The sequence below is a fragment of the Oryctolagus cuniculus genome, chromosome 14 (assembly GCF_051225735.1).
Source record: "Oryctolagus cuniculus isolate XC-2025 breed Fujian yellow rabbit chromosome 14, ASM5122573v1, whole genome shotgun sequence".
In the NCBI taxonomy this organism is placed as follows: Eukaryota; Metazoa; Chordata; class Mammalia; order Lagomorpha; family Leporidae; genus Oryctolagus; species Oryctolagus cuniculus.
In genome coordinates this window covers 3,187,265-3,204,538 of record NC_142880.1, presented here as the reverse complement: position 1 = coordinate 3,204,538, position 17,274 = coordinate 3,187,265, and the positions used below count along the sequence as shown (strand labels likewise).

The following is a 17,274-nucleotide window of genomic DNA, read 5'->3' as shown; positions in this document are numbered from 1 at the left end:
TGTTTTAAGTACATAGAAAATATGGTTGTTTTGTAGACCTAACTGATTATAGTGATAGCTCAACTGTCTTGTTAAACATGCAAGGATGCTATTCCTGGTCTGGTTATGTTTTACAGTTCCCTATGGTCATCTTCAAATGGATAGTGAGTTGTTAGGTCTCTTAAGGCCCCTTAGAGTATTGTATTCCTTTCTGTTTCTTTGGTTAGAAATCTTTGGAAATGAATCTTTGGTTGTCAGTGATTAAGTAAATTTTACTGTTTTTATTGTTGAAAATAAAATGCTTTACATGAGACTACATATTTTAGTAAAAGTGGATACTTAGAAAATCCAATTTTCACAATAGTAAACAAAACATAGATTGCCTATCCTTAATGGTCCCTAGCTCCACCCCTCCCCCAAATCTTAGTCATGGTGAATTACTTTTTGGACAATCAAGGAGGCACACAGGTATGTAGCTGGCACTAAATCCTGACTCAGTTAGATCCTGCTGGGTCTGAGTAGTGCACCAGCAGATGCGTGGTGTTAGGTTTCTTTTCCATCAGTTTTGTGTAGGGAGGGGTAGCTGATCTGGGGGCCCTTCTGCTTGTGTAGGAGCCAGCTGTTGAGGAGACGAACGGCAGCGAGGTGAAAGGGGCGCTGTGGCTTGTTCTTGGCTGGTTAACGGATATCATCCTTACCCCTTCAGTTTGCAGAGAAGTTCCAGGAATTTAAAGAAGCTGCTCGGCTGGCCAAGGAGAAGTCCCAGGAGAAGATGGAACTCACCAGCACACCTTCGCAGGTGGGTGTTTCCCATCTGTTCTTGTTGATGAGCCTCCTTCACCCGTTAGTTACCCGTACCTATGGAGAAAGGTTTCTTTTTGCATTGTGTATGCCAGTGTGTATCAGAGTGTTTTAAAATTCAGTCTGGTAATTAAAATTCCAATTATTGAATGTGCGTGCAACTTAAGAACAAAAGTACATAGCGATCGTAGATGTGTTCTGTCATGTGGTGGTCACATGGATTCGCCACAAGAGGAGTCCCAAGGAAGGCTCAGGAAGTAGAAGTTGATTATCCGTGCGTTTCCACACCACGAAGGCCTGGCGAGAAGCCTCAGGGTGGTCAGCAGGCAGGAAGCAGAGTGGGGGAAAGGCGAGGTTCGGCGGTGCTCAGTAGAGGCCAGCGCGGCTAGGGAAACAGAACGGGGGTGGAGGCTTGGGTCGCCTCAGTGGGCTCTCGCCTTTGTGGTGGTGAGTCCCGGGTAGGCTGGTCCCTGGCCCTGGGCGTGCCTCCAGACTGGCTGGTGCTGCACCAAAGCCAGGATCCTGATAGGCCCCCACTGTCCCTGAGAGCTGGCTCACCTCGCCGGGGGAAGCAGTCTCCCCTACAGTTAGAAAAGGTTTTGGAATTTTGTTTAAGATGTGAAAACATCATAATATACAGAAGATTTAAAAAGTACAAAGTTAAAGCTTGTTCTGCCAGATTTTAAAGTATGCTTAAATCTGAAGGTTGGAACATCTTTATTGTTTTTTTAAAAAATTTATTTATTATTTGAAAGGCAGAGTTACAGAGAGGCAGAGGGGGAGGGAGGGAGGGAGGGAGGAGTCTTCCATCCACTGGTTCACTCCCCAAAAGATCCAGAACCAGGAGCTTCTTCCAGGTCTCCCACTAGATATAGGGGCCGAAGCACTTGGGCCATTTTCTGCTGCTCTCCCAGGCACGTCGGCAGGGAGCTGGATGGGAAGAGGAGCAGCCGGGACTCGACCAGAGCCCACATGGGGTGTCGGCACTGCTGGCAGCAGCTGTGCCCGCTACGCCAGAACCGGCCCTGGAACATCTTTCTTTATGCTTCTCACTGAGACACAGAAGTTACAGTTCCTTTGTCACTTCACGAGTGGCCTGTGACTGTCCATCAGGATCTTTACGCGAGACGTGAGCACTGTTGGGCTTCGTGCCTGTTCTCTGTGGTTACTGTTTCTGAAAGTACTCATCGGCTTCCATGAACACGAACAATCGGAGATTAACAAGTATTTCTCTGGAATGATGACAGCAGTGGCATACTTAGTTGGACTTGCGTTAAGTGAATTCAGTGACTAACAAACGTTATCTCCCATTGTGGAAAACCATTTGCTGCTCATCTCCCTCTCCTCCCAGCACGGCTGTTAAACCCCACTGGACTAAAGGGCTAGTTTTTCTTTCTAACAGGGAAGGAGAGTCCAGGTCTGTGTGCTGAAAGGACACATGTCCCCGCAGACGGCAGGTGTGCTCTGGGCTGGAGCCAGAGCCCCGTCATACCTCCGAGTTTGCAGTGACCTGGCGTAACCTGCGTGCTCATTTAGACTTCTGTAAGTGCTGTGGTAGCACCGTGATAGTTCCAAGCGTCATGAAGCCCCTTTATAACTTAAGTTCCAGCCTGTGTTGGGAGCACCTGTTCGTTAGGTGGATGATTCTGATGTTAGAAGACTGCAGTAAGAGAGTATGCAGAGTTTTAGTAAAATCCTAATGACTGCACTGTGCTGTGTACTCAGTCTTCGTTTCTGTAGTTGTCACTTAGGTGTTGAATGGTCATGAACCACATTACAATTTGCTGCGAAGGAACCTGTTCCTCTTTGGTACAAGGGATGTCTTTGTGGCTTTACTGCCATCAGAGAAATGCACCAAAGTGGCTGGCATTGTGGCACCACCATTGATGCCGGCATCCCTTATGAGTGCCGTTTCAAGTCGCAGCTGCTCCACTTTTGAGCCAGCCCCCTGCTAATGTGCCTGGGAAAGCAGTGGAAGACGGCCCACGAGCTTAGGCACGTGAGGCCATGTGGGAGATTCAGATGGAGTCCTGTCTTTGGCGTGGCCCAGATCTGGTCATTGCCACCATTTGGGGAATGGACCAGCCGATGGAAGATCTCTTGTTCACTGTCTCTGTCACTGTGTTTCAAATGCAGAAAATTGGGGCTGGCGCTGTGGCACAGCGGGTTAAAGCTCTGGCCTAAGGTGCTGGCGTCCCATATGGGCACCAGTTCTGGTCCTGGCTGCTCCTCTTCCGATCCAGCTCTCTGCTATGGCCTGGGAAAGCAGTGGAGGATGGCCCAAGTCCTTGGGCCCCTGCACCCGCATGGGAGACCCAGAGGAAGCTCCTGGCTCCTGGCTTCGGATCGGCACAGATCCAGCCGTTGTGGCCATCTGAGGAGTGAACCAGCGGATGGAAAGCCTCTCTCTGTCTCTACCTTTCTCTGTAACTCTGTCTTTCAAATAAATAAAATAAATCTTTAAAAAAAAATGAAGAAAATGAATCTCTATTGAAAAATACCAAAGATAATTTTATTTGGGAAAACATTATGAATTATAAAAAATGGAAGAAAATTTTGTAAAGATTTATTTTACTTTAAAGAGTTACACAGAGAGAGGAGAAAGAGAAAGAGAGAGAGGTCTGCCATCTGATGGTTCACTCCCCAATTGGCCGTAATGTCCGGAGCTGTGCCGATTTGAAGACAGGAGCCAGGAGCTTCTTCCGGGTCTCCCAAGTGGGTGGAGGGGCCCAAGGACTTGGGCCATCTGCTGCTGCTTTCCCAGGCCATAACAGAGAGCTGGATAGGAGGAGGAGTAGCTGAGACTACAACTGGCGCCCATATGGGATGCCAGCGCACTGGCCCCAAAGAAATATCTTAAGTTTAGCATTTGAGAGGCAGAATATATGGTACTGAATTTATGTTGTCAGAACATTTGAGGTATAGGCTGGCACTGTGGCAGAGTGTGTTAAGCCATCACCTACAATGCTGACATTCCATATTGGTGCCAGTTGAGTCCGAACTGCTCCACTTACAATCCACCTCCCTGCTAATGTACCTGGGAAAGCCGTGAAAGATGGCTCAAGTGCTTGGGCCACTGCCACCAGTGTGGGAGACCTGGATGAAGCTCCTGGCTCCTGGCTCTGACCTGGCCCAGCCCCTGCCACTGTGGCCATCTGGGGAATGAACCAGCAGATGGAATAGCTCTCTTTGTCTCTCCCTCTCTCTCTAACCTTTTCAAATAAATAACCCCCCAAAAGAAAATTGAAGTCTGAATGTTAATGTACAGAAATCAGAGAATAATAAAATCATATTTCATTGCTGTTTCTTCCCCTTCTCCTTTTTTGCAATAGTCCCTAATATTTCTGTTTTAGTGTGAGTTGATGACTACTGTCATACCTACAAAAGGCAGAGCTAGACTCTGACTGGTTTAATTCAGTTTGCTAAAGCAATACTCACCTGAAGAATAAACTATGAAGGTACTGCACAAAGTCCATGTAAAATGGAATTGAAAGATTAATTTGGTGCAATAATTTGCTTTTTTACTTTCAATTTATGTATAGGGCACAAATTTCATGTATTTTGTATAAATAGTTTCTATAGTATAGTGATACTATCCTTCCTCCAACCTCCTTGCCTCCTCCTTCCCTTCTGATTTTTTTTTTTAATTTTTACAATAACATACTTTCAATTTACTTCATAATTACAAGCTTAACCCTCTGCAATAATGTTTTGAAATGCATGCATAGTCTTTTCATAATATGCATCTGCCTTGACCTTTTTGAAGAACCCTTGTATTACTTAGGAATTCAGTAAAAGGGAGGTTAAATGGGGTAATTGATAAACGTTTTTTGAAGGTTTTTATTTAATGAATATGAATTTTCATATGTACGGCTTTTAGAGATAATAGTGTTTCTTACCCCCGTTCCTGCCCTCCCGCCCCACTCCCTTCCCACCTCTCACTCCCTCTCCCCTTCCATTTTCCATTAAGATTCATTTTTAATTGACTTAAGATCAGAAGATCAACTTAATTCTAAGTAGAGATTTCAACTATTTGCACCCACACAGACACACAAAGTAAAAAGAACTGTTTGAAGACTCGTTTTACCATTAATTCTCATAGTACAACTCATTAAGGTCAGAAGTCCAACATGGGGAGTAAGTGCACAGTGACTCCTGTTGTTGATTTAGCAACTGACACTCTTAGTTATGACGTCAGTGATCACCTGAGGCTCCTGACATGAGCTGCCAAGACTATGGAAGCCTGTTGAGTCTACAAACTCCGTTGGTTTTTAGACAGGGCCGTATGCAAAGTGGACATTCTCTCCTCCTTTCAGAGAAAAGTACATCCTTCTTTGATGGCCCCTTCTTTAATTGATAAACATTTGATTGTAGCTTTTGTTTTTATTTGAGGAGGATTAGCAGACTGGCTAGGGGTATGATGTTTTGAATCAGACAGACATGAACCCTTTTTTCTGTGTTGCTCTGGGCTCTTGGTTAACCGAGTTGCTTCTCTGTGTCGTATTCCATTACTTTCAGGATTATTGAGATAAATAAGAACAGTAATGACTTTAGGTCCTGGGCTCCAGGACCTGGAGTTGGGTCTCGGCTGTAAGTCTTATTAGTGTTCTTCGTCCGTGAAATGGGAATCAGAACAGTGTGTCCTCATTAGGGGTGTCGTGAGAATTAAACGAGGGTGAGAACTGCTTAGCGTACAGTAAAGGTGACACCTGTTCTGGGTTGTGATGGCGAGGATGAGGATGTAAAGCCTAAACATGGGGCCCAGCGCCTGATGGTTAACTGGAAAATGCCACATCCCTTAATTGTGAAGACTTGTCAAGAACAGATTTCTGAGTCGAGCCCGAGTTTGTGCCGTACTGGGTGTGAGGTGGGGCTCACCTGTCCAGGAGGCACTGATGCTGTTGTTTCAGGGGCCACACTTGGAGAAGCTGTGCCGTGGACAGACCACTCCACCTCCCTAAAGGCTGGCGACGAGCGGACCTGGCGTTTAGAGTGCATTGAGCCACTTCCCCAGTCTTAGACTCTTGAGCTCAGACCGCACTTTTGGCTTCGTGTGGAGGGAAAGGAAGCCAGCATGAATCTGACAAAGTAGCGTGATCCATGAGTCTGGAGGTTGTGCTGAGTCAGCAGGACACACAGGGAGGCCAGGAGTTGGTGTAGCACTAGCTTTCTTGTCTGTTGGAATCAAAACCGGTAGCTGACCAGTTATTCGAAAAATTCGATTACTGTGAGGAATATTTAAAAACTAATTCTTAATTTAAATTGTATCAGTCAAGTGTGGGGGTTTGGTGCAGCAGTTCAGTTGCTGCTTGGGAAGCCTGTATCCCACCCATGTCAGAGTGCCTGGTTTGAGTCCTGGCTCCGTCCCTTCTGGTCCAGCTTCCTCCTAACGTGCAAAATGGCGGGCAACAAGTGATGGTGTAGGTGCTTGGATCCCTGCCAGCCGTGTGGGACTCCCTGAAGGAGTTCCTGGCTCCTGCCTTCAACCTATCTCAGCCCTGGCCGTTACGGCAGTTGGGGAATGAGTGTAGAAGATCTGTCTGGGCCGGCGCCGCGGCTCACTAGGCTAATCCTCCACCTGCGGCGCCGGCACACTGGGTTCTAGTCCTGGTCGGGGCGCCGGATTCTGTCCCGGTTGCCCCTCTTCCAGGCCAGCTCTCTGCTGTGGCCAGGGAGTGCAGTGGAGGACGGCCCAAGTACTTGGGCCCTGCACCCCATGGGAGACCAGGAGAAGTACCTGGCTCCTGGCTCCTGCCTTCAGATCAGCGTGATGCACGGGCCGCAGTGTGGCAGCCATTGGAGGGTGAACCAACGGCAAAGGAAGACCTTTCTCTCTGTCTCTCTCTCTCACTGTCCACTCTGCCTGTCCAAAAAAAAAAAAAAAGGTCTGTCTGAGTCTCTTTTAAATAAAGTGAAAATAAATAAATAAAAATTAAATAAATATATCTGGATTAAAGTTCAATGCCGCAGAATTTAACTTATTCACGTTTTTTGGTATAACGCCTTGGAGTATGATCCGTCTAGCATCCCACATTATCTCAGATAAACTGTGCTGATACCTGCAGCTTTTAAGTATAGCTGAGCGTTGGTACTCCCCAAGAAATCTGAGTGTGATACTAGCAAAATCTTGTGCAATTTTCTGCTACTGTAAGGTATTATCTTACATGATACTGTATCACAATATATGCCTCACTGAATTGTGAGTTTTAGTTTTTAGTCACCTTTTAATCAATTCAAAGTGCTTAGTTTTCATTAAAATAACCACTGTGGTTTACATTCGAATTTCATTAGCTTACATAATATTTAACTCAGTTAAACACAGTTAGTGTAAGGAGTTACCGCCTGGCTTTTGGTGAGCATTTAGTACAGTGGTAGCTGCAGATACTCAGGCCAGAAGGAGGTACAGCCACCAGCCCTGGCATCCATCTGTTGGTGCTCGTCACATCAGGAAGGGAGCGCAGGGGTTCACTGGACAGTCAGGGTAACGGACGTGTGATGGTCAGCAGGTGGGATTTCTGGTGGTGGCTCTGGGAGAAGACCAGATGTGGGCAGCAGCGTATGACGAGGGGTGAGGTGGCACTTGGAGCGCTCGGCCTCGGCTGCCTTTGTGTGTCCTCTTGTCTGCATCGCTCACCGTTGCCACTGCAGTTAGAACTCAGCATCGTTGGCAGCTTCCTCAGCTCCTTTCAGAACCGCTGCTCGGAAAAGAGTGGTGTTCTCTTGTCCATTTGGACTTGGGGTGACTGTTGAATGTGGAGAGGCCCTGCACGCTGTAACCGTGGAACTTGGTGGAAGGTGGTTGTGGGCTGCTCTGCTGGGAGAGGCAGTGCAGCCCGGTGCCCCCTGCCCACTCTCCTTGCAGGGCTGAGTCCGCGGTGAGGGCCACGTCGCTTCCTTCTCCTGGGATTCGGAATATTCCTAGGGTTCTGGCTTCCTGGCAGCTTCCTAAGTGGATGGAAAGACAGAATTCCGAGGAAGCATTTCCTCAGTGGACATTTATGCTAAGATCCTTTCAAATGGGATTTCGTGTCTGTCAGTCTTGGCTTCCTTGATGCTTAGAGTTTAATTTCCCAAAAGGCATTTTCTCATTCGTTTAGGTATCATTTTTCTTATTCTAATTGGGTTGTTTCACTGTGGGTTAGAGAGTTTCCTAGAAACTAAGCGAGATGTGAGTGGGTTCTTAAGATATAAAGGCAATGGAGAGGTTCACTGGATTTACTTTTTAGTTTTTGCTCTTTTAATGTTTTTATTAACTTTGTTATTTATACACATATGTGTTATGTGTGTGCAGATAGATCAAAGATACAGTTAGAAATGTTTTTCCTGGGGCCGGAGCTGTGGTGTAGCAGGATAAAGATGTGACCTGCAATGGGCATCCTCTGTGGGAGCCCTGTTTGAGTCCTGGCTGCTTCACTTCTGATCCAGCTCCCTCCTGTCGCACTGGGAAAGCAGTAGAGGACTGGGAGACCCAGATAAGCTCCCGGCTCCTGGTTCTGGCCTGGCCTCGCCTGGTTGTTGTGGACATTTGGGAAGTGAAAAAAGTGGATGGAAATTTTTTCTCTCTAACTCTTTCAAGTAAATAAACAAATCTTTTTTTAAAAAAGCTCTTCCTTGAATATTTATTATAGACATGACCAGCAAAGATTTTTATTTTAATGTCCAATTTGTAGTAGTTTTTTTTTTTTTTTTTAAAGATGTATTTCAAGAGAACGAACTTCGATCCTCTGGTTCACTTCCCAAATGGCCTTAATGGCCCTGGCTGGTCTAGGTTGAAGCCAGGAGCCTGGAGCTCCGTTTGCATCTGCAAGATGGGTGGCAGGGGCCCAAGGACTGCCCAGCACGGTAGGAGGGAGCCGGACGGGAAGTGGAGCAGTTGGGAATCAGCTGGGATGACGGTTTCTCAGTGTCGTAATCCACTGTGCCACAATGCTGGCCCCATGTAGGAGTAATTTTTTTTTTTTTTTAAAGAATAGGCAGAGTTAAATGTTTAGGAAATTGCAGAAAATTCAGATTAAAAAAGAATGCTTTTTTTTTAAGATTTATTTATTTGAAAGGCAGAGTTACAGAGAAAGAGAGAGAGAGGGAGAGAGAGAGAGAGATCGATCTTCCATCCACTGGTTCACTTCCCAGATGGCCACAATGGCTTGAGCTGGGCTGATCCGAAGCCAGGAACCTCTTCCAGTCTCCCCTGTGAGTGCAGGGACCCAAGGACTTGGGCCATCCTCCACTGCTTTCCCAGGCCATAGCAGAAAGCTGGATGTTAAGTGGAGTAGCCGGGACTCGAACCTGTGCCAATATGGGATGTTGGCACTGCAGCTGGCGGCTTTACCCGCTGTACCACAGTGCTGGCCCACAGCGCTATTTTTAACATAAAATTTCTGGAATTTTTACAAAAGGATTTTGGGCTACCTGTGGGGTAGTTGGAGCGAAAGTGGATGCATTGTCTTTTTATGTCCTGATATACTCTTGGAACTTCTTTATTGTTCTAATAAGCAAATATTTTTTAAAAACCGTATTTTTAAAGAACCATGCTTTTCGGTAGGCTTTTGTATTTCTTTTTATATATGATGACCTAGATTTATGAATACCCATCTATACAGATACGTATGCCTCTGGTTCGGTGTGAGTAATACTCACGTCTCACGAAGGCTGCCACACTGAGCAGCTGGAGCTGTGGAACCTGTGTCCCTGCCCTGTGTTCTCCCTGACTTGCCGCTCAGAGTAGCCGTCCTCCTTCGGAACTTCCGCACTGGTGGCCTCCCCACACCCTAATGCTAGCTCTCGCTCCCTAAAGTGACAGGAGTATCTGCCTGGATGGGGGTGGTGACACCAGCAGTCACACTGTGACTCTTCTTCCCCTCTGGATCCTCTTCCTGATTTTGTCACCTGCATGTTTGTCCTCTGGGTTGTGCACTTGCAGTTTGTCAGGGTAATTTGTTCCTGTTAACATTTCTATCTAATCAGATCGTGGCTAATTTAGCTGTCTAGCAGATTGAACTGTCAACTTTCATTAGTTTAGTTTGGTCTGTCTAGGGGGAAAATGGGTCTGGTTTCTTATTACCAAAGATGACACCCTCATGGTTAATTAGTAACGTCCCGTAAGTGACCCAGAAGTAGTAAATTTGTGGCTGATGTTCCCATTATTTCCTCAGGATTCGGCCTTGTAAAGCAATTTCAGGTTGTCTGCTTTTACTGTAGTATTGATTCCTGCATTGACTGTTGATTAGTGGAAAGTAAGAGGATTTCAGGGAATGATTTAAAAAGACAAGTAGAATATCAGTATAAGAGACTTCACTGATAATTGAAAAATACTTAAATGATAGTGGTAAAATATTTTTAGGTGTTTGATTGCTTATATAATTTATAGTACTGTAGTGCTGTTGAACCATTTCATTGTGAGATAAGATAAATACAGTAATATAAAACCACAAGTCCCAATAAGGAAAGTTTCACCACATTAATATTTTCTGTATTCGTTCTAGTACTCCATGTGCAGCATTCTTAGTATAAAGTATACAAATTATCGTAACAGGATACTGCTTTGTCAGATTTTTTTTTTTTTTTTTTGACAGGCAGAGTGGACAGTGAGAGAGAGAGAGAGAAAGGTCTTCCTTTGCTGTTGGTTCACCCTCCAATGGCCGCCGCGGCCGGCACCCCGCGCTGATCCGAAGCCAGGAGCCAGGTGCTTCTCCTGGTCTCCCATGGGGTGCAGGGCCCAAGCACTTGGGCCATCCTCCACTGCACTCCCGGGCCACAGCAGAGAGCTGGCCTGGAAGAGGGGCAGCCGGGACAGAATCCGGCACCCTGACCGGGACTAGAACCCGGTGTGCCGGCGCCGCTAGGCGGAGGATTAGCCTAGTGAGCCGCGGCGCCGGCCCAGATTTCTTTCAGTTGTAAACATTTTCCTGTTCAGCTTATATTCATTTTTATATACTTGAGAGTCGTCCCACCTGCTGGTTAGCAGCTGGAGCTGGGCCACACGGAAGCCGGGAACTCTGTCCACATCTGCACGCGGGTGGCAGAAACCCAGGAATGAGCCATCACCGGCTGTGCTGCCTCTCATGATGTGGGGCTGGAGTCGAGTGCAGAGCCAGGACTTGAACCCTGGCGCTCTGATGTGTGCGGCTTGCTTGTCTTAACTGCACCAGTCAACTCCACCCCTCAGCTTGTTTTCCTCTTGAATTCTTCAGGTAGACTGATTGCGACCATGCCTAACCACTTCCCGTGGACACATTCTTACCTGTTTCCGTGTCGGTTGTGAAGTCACTGGGCTGCCAGCAAACGCTGCTCTGGCAAGTGGCCCCTCACTCTGATTTGTGATATCGAATTTGAGTAGTCTGACGATGGCAGACACAAAAATAAGTGTCTGAGCTTCTTTTTTAATTTAATTTCTTCTCCAGAGGGATTGATTAAATTTGCTTGAGAGGCAGATTTTTATTAATAATAGAAATAAGGGGCCGGCGCCGCGGCTCACTAGGCTAATCCTCCGCCTAGCGGCGCCGGCACACCGGGTTCTAGTCCCGGTCGGGGCGCCGGATTCTGTCCCGGTTGCCCCTCTTCCAGGCCAGCTCTCTGCTGTGGCCCGGGAGTGCAGTGGAGGATGGCCCAGGTGCTTGGGCCCTGCACCCCACGGGAGACCAGGAGAAGCACCTGGCTCCTGGTTCCTGCCTTCGGATCAGCGCGGTGCACTGGCTGCAGAGGGCCAGCCACGGCGGCCATTGGAGGGTGAACCAACGGCAAAGGAAGACCTTTCTCTCTGTCTCTCTCTCTCTCACTGTCCACTCTGCCTGTCAAAAAAAAAAAAAAAAAAAAAAAAGAAATTTTGTGAAGAAAAATAATGCTGTTATGAGTACCAGACAAGAAAAACTGAAATGTGCTAGCATTATGTATAATATGTTACAGAGTTACTTCTTGTTGGTTTCTGAGTAGCCCAATGGGAATTGGTAAGTAGGCCAGATTTTAAAAATGTAAAATTATTGCGGATTTCATTCTGCATTTTACCTTCCTCTCTCACGGTCATCTTCCGCACACCTCCTGTTTTCTGCTGCTTCCTCTGTAATAAAACTGCTGTCTTTTTTGTACCATCTCCTTTTTCTTAATTCTTAAAATACATTTTATTGTATCCAGTTGGTTGCTTATTTAAGCCCAGAAATTTTTCAGCTCTTTGAAGCTGCGTTTCTAAGTTGTGTTGTTTTTGTGAGGTTCTTTGTTTTTTTTTTTTTTTTTTTTAATGAGTTGCTTTTCTTCCACAAAACTTTTTTTTTTTCAAGTTTCATGTTTTTAATCTTTGGCTGAAATTTGAATCGGAATTTGGATCATTCAGTAGCCAATTTTAACTTTATGATGATGTATCCTTTGACAAGAGTGTAACTCTTCTTGCCTCCCACCCCCCTGTTTTTAAAGGAATCAGCTGGTGGGGATCTCCAGTCTCCTTTAACACCGGAGAGTATCAACGGGACAGATGATGAGAGGACACCTGACGTGACACAGAACTCGGAGCCAAGGCCTGAGCCCACGCAGAACGCATTGCCGCTTTCACATAGGTACAGATCCAATTCAGCAGTCACGGGTGTGTGAACCTGGTGGCTATTTACTTGGTTTTGGGAGCTCTTGCACTTAGACCTGTGAAAATTCCAGACGGGATTACCACGTCTCACCCCCTGCCCTGCCTCTGCTAACTGCAGAGAGGAAAGAAGGGAAAATTCACTAGCGTGTAGTCGCCCAGATGGACTTGAGCGAACGTGTCCCTCATCTGGGTAGAGAAAGAAGTACTAGGCTAATTGGAGTACAGACGTTTCCGGGTGGCCAGTTCCACCTTTGTTTAGCAAAGCCCTGAAAAGACAGCCTTTGTCATCCTGGTTTCTGTTTGCACGTTTGTTCTTAAAGGCTATAAGTTGGGTGTTTTGTTTTTCCTTAAAAAGGCTCCTCTGAGGTTAAGCATATGGCAGTCTCAGAGGGGATCTGCCCGTGATTTCCAGAAGGAACCAGCCGGCCGAGGGGCTGCTTCCCCCAAGAGCCAGTCGGCCTAACGGCAGGTTTATGTTTGCGTACCAACACACAGGAGATAAAGCTTCCCTCCCTTCGGAATTTTTAAAGAATTGAATGCTCTGAAAGGAAACAGTTTATTCCAAATGTGTCCCAGACTGGTGGTGTTAATTGTTGCCATAGTGTACTTTTAGAATGTGGGGAGCTCTGTAAAATCGCAACACCGCAAAGGGAGAACAAAACCTACCAGTGAATTGTCTTAGGTTTCCCTTCCTTGGAAACTTTTCACAGGTAGTTTTAGTTAAAGGTTTTCTTGTATGGTACATTTCTTTTGGGGACGAGTGTTTAAAGCAGTCAAATTCTTTGGTGTGTTAAGAATTGTGAAGTGTGATATTCCAAACACTTGATGAGGATTTTGATTTTAGTTGAAATTTATCGACTATTAGGAGAATAGCATTAAAGATATGAGGGAACCTCATGTTCAGGCTAAGAAGAAGAAAAATTAAGAAGGGTTTTCTGGGCGTGACAGTGGAAAGCTGTTTGATTGGGAGGCTATTCTAATGTGTTGCTAGAAATACTGATAATTCAGCACAAAATAGTTGATGTATTTTGGAGTTGCCATGGATTTCATGTAACTTTTGCATATTTTACGTATTTTCTTTTTGCAACTGTAAAGATGACTGAACGTGACAGGTTTAAATTTCTAATCTGAAGACTGTGTGTTCACATTGATTTCTGAAACATACAGCCTTTTAAATTATGCAATTAAAATTAAAGAATGTTATCAGTATACAATTTTTAAAAATATTTTTACTTATGTTGAAGGAAGGAAAAATTTCCTTCCTATTAAATTATATTTAACATATCCATTTAATAAATACACGTAACTGCACTGAACATGATTATATACTTGATTTCTTTGGCTGACACTTAAATTGAGCCATCTGCATTGAATACTGTAGCATTTAGAAGTAAGAACTTTTGTATTTAACATTTGTGAGAGCTATTTCTAGTTTACTTTATGCACATAAAATTTTCAGAATCTTTACTGTTTTGTTAATCCTTAGCATTTAGAGTCACTTTCTGGCACTTGTCTCTGTCTACTTATTTTCCTCTGTTGAGAGTCTAATAGAAGTTACTTTGACTTGAAGATAACAGCTGCTTTGTCTACTGGAATGTGTAGATTAGCCATGGAGATAATTGACAGTTCCAAGTATAGAACGCAGCAAGTCAGCTTCAGCTTTCGATTGTTAAAGTCCTACAGTTTGCTAGTTAAGCATCCGTACCTATATGTTAATCAGTACTGGGGAAACTGATGACCTGGCTGGCGTGGTTTCCCCCTGAGGCACAAGATAGGGAGTGTTGCACTCCTTGCTGGAATCCCAGGTGTCAGAGCTGCGGGGGCCCAGAGAGGATGCAGTCCTGGTTCTTCCAAACTGTAGTGTGAAATCAACTCTACTGGGTATTTGACCAAACCGTGCATCAGAGTGAATCCCAGTGCTGAACAGGAGCTGTTTCGGTGATACACGTGTGTGCGCACAGGTGTGTGCGCTGGGTCACAGAGTGAAATGTTGAAGTCTGAAAGCTTGTGCCTCAGGCACATCAGGAGGCTGAAACCCAGAGGTTAGGAGTATGTCCTAGGTCAGGGGACTCATTGGCAGCAACTCTGAGACCCCTCCCGGTTCTTACGACCCTGATACGTAACATATGTCAAATCACAGCGCATTTTAGGTGCGTAGGCACCTCCCATACACACACTGCTGTTGGAAACACGTTTTTGGAAAATTGGGGTGCAGTTCTTGTCCTGGGAGGCTGTGAAGGAGTAAGAACTGTGTTTCAGGAACTGGAAGACGGTGAACATACCTGTGTTTATGCTGGATACACTGTTGGCTTTTTTCATGGCAAAGGAAGACAAATAGAATCTCATGGTTTGAGGCCGGCGCCGCGGCTCACTAGGCTAATCCTCCACCTAGCGGCGCCGGCACACCGGGTTCTAGTCCTGGTCTGGGCGCCGGATTCTGTCCCGGTTGCCCCTCTTCCAGGCCAGCTCTCTGCTGTGGCCTGGGAGTGCAGTGGAGGATGGCCCAAGTGCTTGGGCCCTGCACCCCATGGGAGACCAGGAGAAGCACCTGGCTCCTGGCTTCGGATCAGCGCGGTGCACCGGCCGCAGCGTGCCGGCCGCGGCGGCCATTGGAGGGTGAACCAACGGCAAAGGAAGACCTTTCTCTCTGTCTCTCTCTCTCACTGTCCACTCTGCCTGTCAAAAAAAAAAAAAAAAAAAAGAATCTCATGGTTTGAAAGGCTTACTTACAACTATTTATTTTGCGTTTTCTTAATGCTTGTTTTAAGAAAAAAGACCAAGTAGCACAAAATTTTACCACTGTTGTTGGTTCTGTTGATCCATTTTTGTTAATAAAATAAGGAGTAAAATCGCTAGGTGCTCCCCTCTTTTTTTTATTAAGAAAAAGATGAGGGGAAATACAGGAAATAGTGGTCTGGTTTGTAAAATTAAAGAATCAACTGTGGTAATAGCTACCTAGCAAGCCAATTTGTGGTCTTTTTTGCTTTTTTTTTAAAGATTTATTTTATTTATTTGAAAGAGTTAGAGAGGGAGAGAGAGAGAATCTTCCATCCGCTGGTTCACTCCCCAGATTACTGCAGTGGCTGGAACTGAGCTGATCCGAAGGCAGGAGTTATTCCGGGTCTCCCATGTGCATGCAGGGGCCCGATGACTTGGGCCGTCCTCTGCTGCTTTCCCAGGCCAATTAGCAGGGAGTTGGATTGGAAGTGAAGCAGCCAGGACTCGAACCAGTGCCCGTATGGGATGGCAGCACTGCAGGCTCGTGCTTTAACCCGCTGCACCACGGCACTTGTCCCTGTGCTCTTCTTAAAATTCAAATGCAATGCCTGAATGTCATGGATTCATTAATTTAACAAAAAGAAAACTCTGATTTTCATTCACCTTTTAGTAATATAGTTTGTTCTTGATTTGAGATAAGATTGTAGAAATTATGTTTGATTTTTAGTGTAACATTTTATAGTAAAAATTCTGGAATATATTTGAACAGAGCATACTATAGTGAATGGTCCATGAACACTCCGCTTGGACAGTATGAAAAAATGTCCAGTTTTGTATCACTCTACCTCTACTCACTGCTCCACCACTGTTTGATTTTTAAAGCAGATCCCACGCCGGCGCCACGGCTCCCTAGGCTAATCCTCCGCCTTGCAGCGCCGGCACACCGGGTTCTAGTCCCGGTCGGGGCACTGGATTCTGTCCCGGTTGCCCCTCTTCCAGGCCAGCTCTCTGCTGTGGCCCGGGAGTGCAGTGGAGGATGGCCCAAGTGCTTGGACCCTGCACCCCATGGGAGACCAGGTGAAGCACCTGGCTCCTGCCTTCGGATCAGTGTGGTGCGCCAGCCGCAGCGCGGCGGCCATTGGAGGGTGAACCAATGGCAAAGGAAGACCTTTGTCTCTCTCCTTCACTGTCCACTCTGCCTGTAAAAAAAAAAAAAAAAAGAGGCAGATCCCAAACATATCATTTTATTCACAAGTACTTTTTAAAAATTATATTTGAATTTTCAAAAAGCGTATTTACCAGGCCATTGCAGCTTTTTGTATTTCAACTGGTTTTGTGTCATCATAGGCTACCGTGAATCGCTCAGTACTTCTCAGTTTTAGTTACACTGCTGCTCAGTACTTCTTGGTCAGGTGCTGGTACTGTTTCATGTCCTTGTCATCAGCTACACAGAAGCATTCTCATTGGATGAGTTTTCAGTGAGTTAATACTTTTTTATGTACTCATTCAAGTGTTTGAAGATGTCTAGGGATGTGTGTGAAACAGAGAAATTTTGAGAATGGAAATGTTGACTAGTGTCTTTCTGGAAATGAAAATTTTGTCTGAAGTATCTTTTTGAAGTGTTTTTAAAAACCTAGTCCCAAGAGGTAGCATGGTTTTGGGACTGAACGGTTTGCACTGACCGTTGAAGGCTGCAAGGTGTGCTTTGGGGCCGGCTCTCGGATGAGCTGCGCCGACTGAGTGGTGTGCACGTCTCGGGGGAGTTTGTTCTCTGCTTTCTGGCGGTGGATTTTGCTTCCTAACATCATCTGTGTGCAATTTTAAAGTTGAGTTATTTCTTACCAGTTAGAGATAATAGACTTTTTAAAAGAAAAAGATTTAAGAGCCCTAAAATTCTCTTGGAAAGTTCATTTTCCAGTATTCCAGTGCTGTTGGGATGTGCTACTGGAATGTAGTACAGATAACTAAATTTTTTTTGTTCATTATAGTTTTAGGATCCTCAGATACACAGTGCTATATTGATGAAAAGCTGCTGTCATGTTTTTGAGAGTTTAGAACTGACCTATATACATTACCAGTTTATGAGGGTATTTTTATACTGATAAATTTTGATTAAGTTTGATGACCTTAATGGAAAAACAGACTTATAGCTCCCGGCTTCAGATCGGCACAGCGCACTGGCCGTGGAGGCCATTTTGGAGGTGAACCAA

At 45.5% G+C, this 17,274-nt stretch overlaps 1 protein-coding gene across 8 annotated transcripts in view; it reads left to right on the top strand.

Annotated features, from left to right (window-relative positions):
- HOMER1 (homer scaffold protein 1) overlaps positions 1-17,274 on the top strand; it is a 153,049-nt gene that overhangs the window by 84,185 nt on the left and 51,590 nt on the right. For all 8 annotated transcript variants that reach the window (XR_016220337.1, XR_016220339.1, XR_016220338.1 and 5 more), the window contains exons 4-5: positions 686-778; positions 12,184-12,323. Coding sequence is in view for 5 of the 8 variants with exons in the window: in XM_089312912.1 (XP_089169038.1) it covers positions 686-778; positions 12,184-12,323 (233 nt within the window). In the remaining 3 variants the exon portion in view is untranslated. The remainder of the gene's footprint in view (positions 1-685; positions 779-12,183; positions 12,324-17,274) is intronic.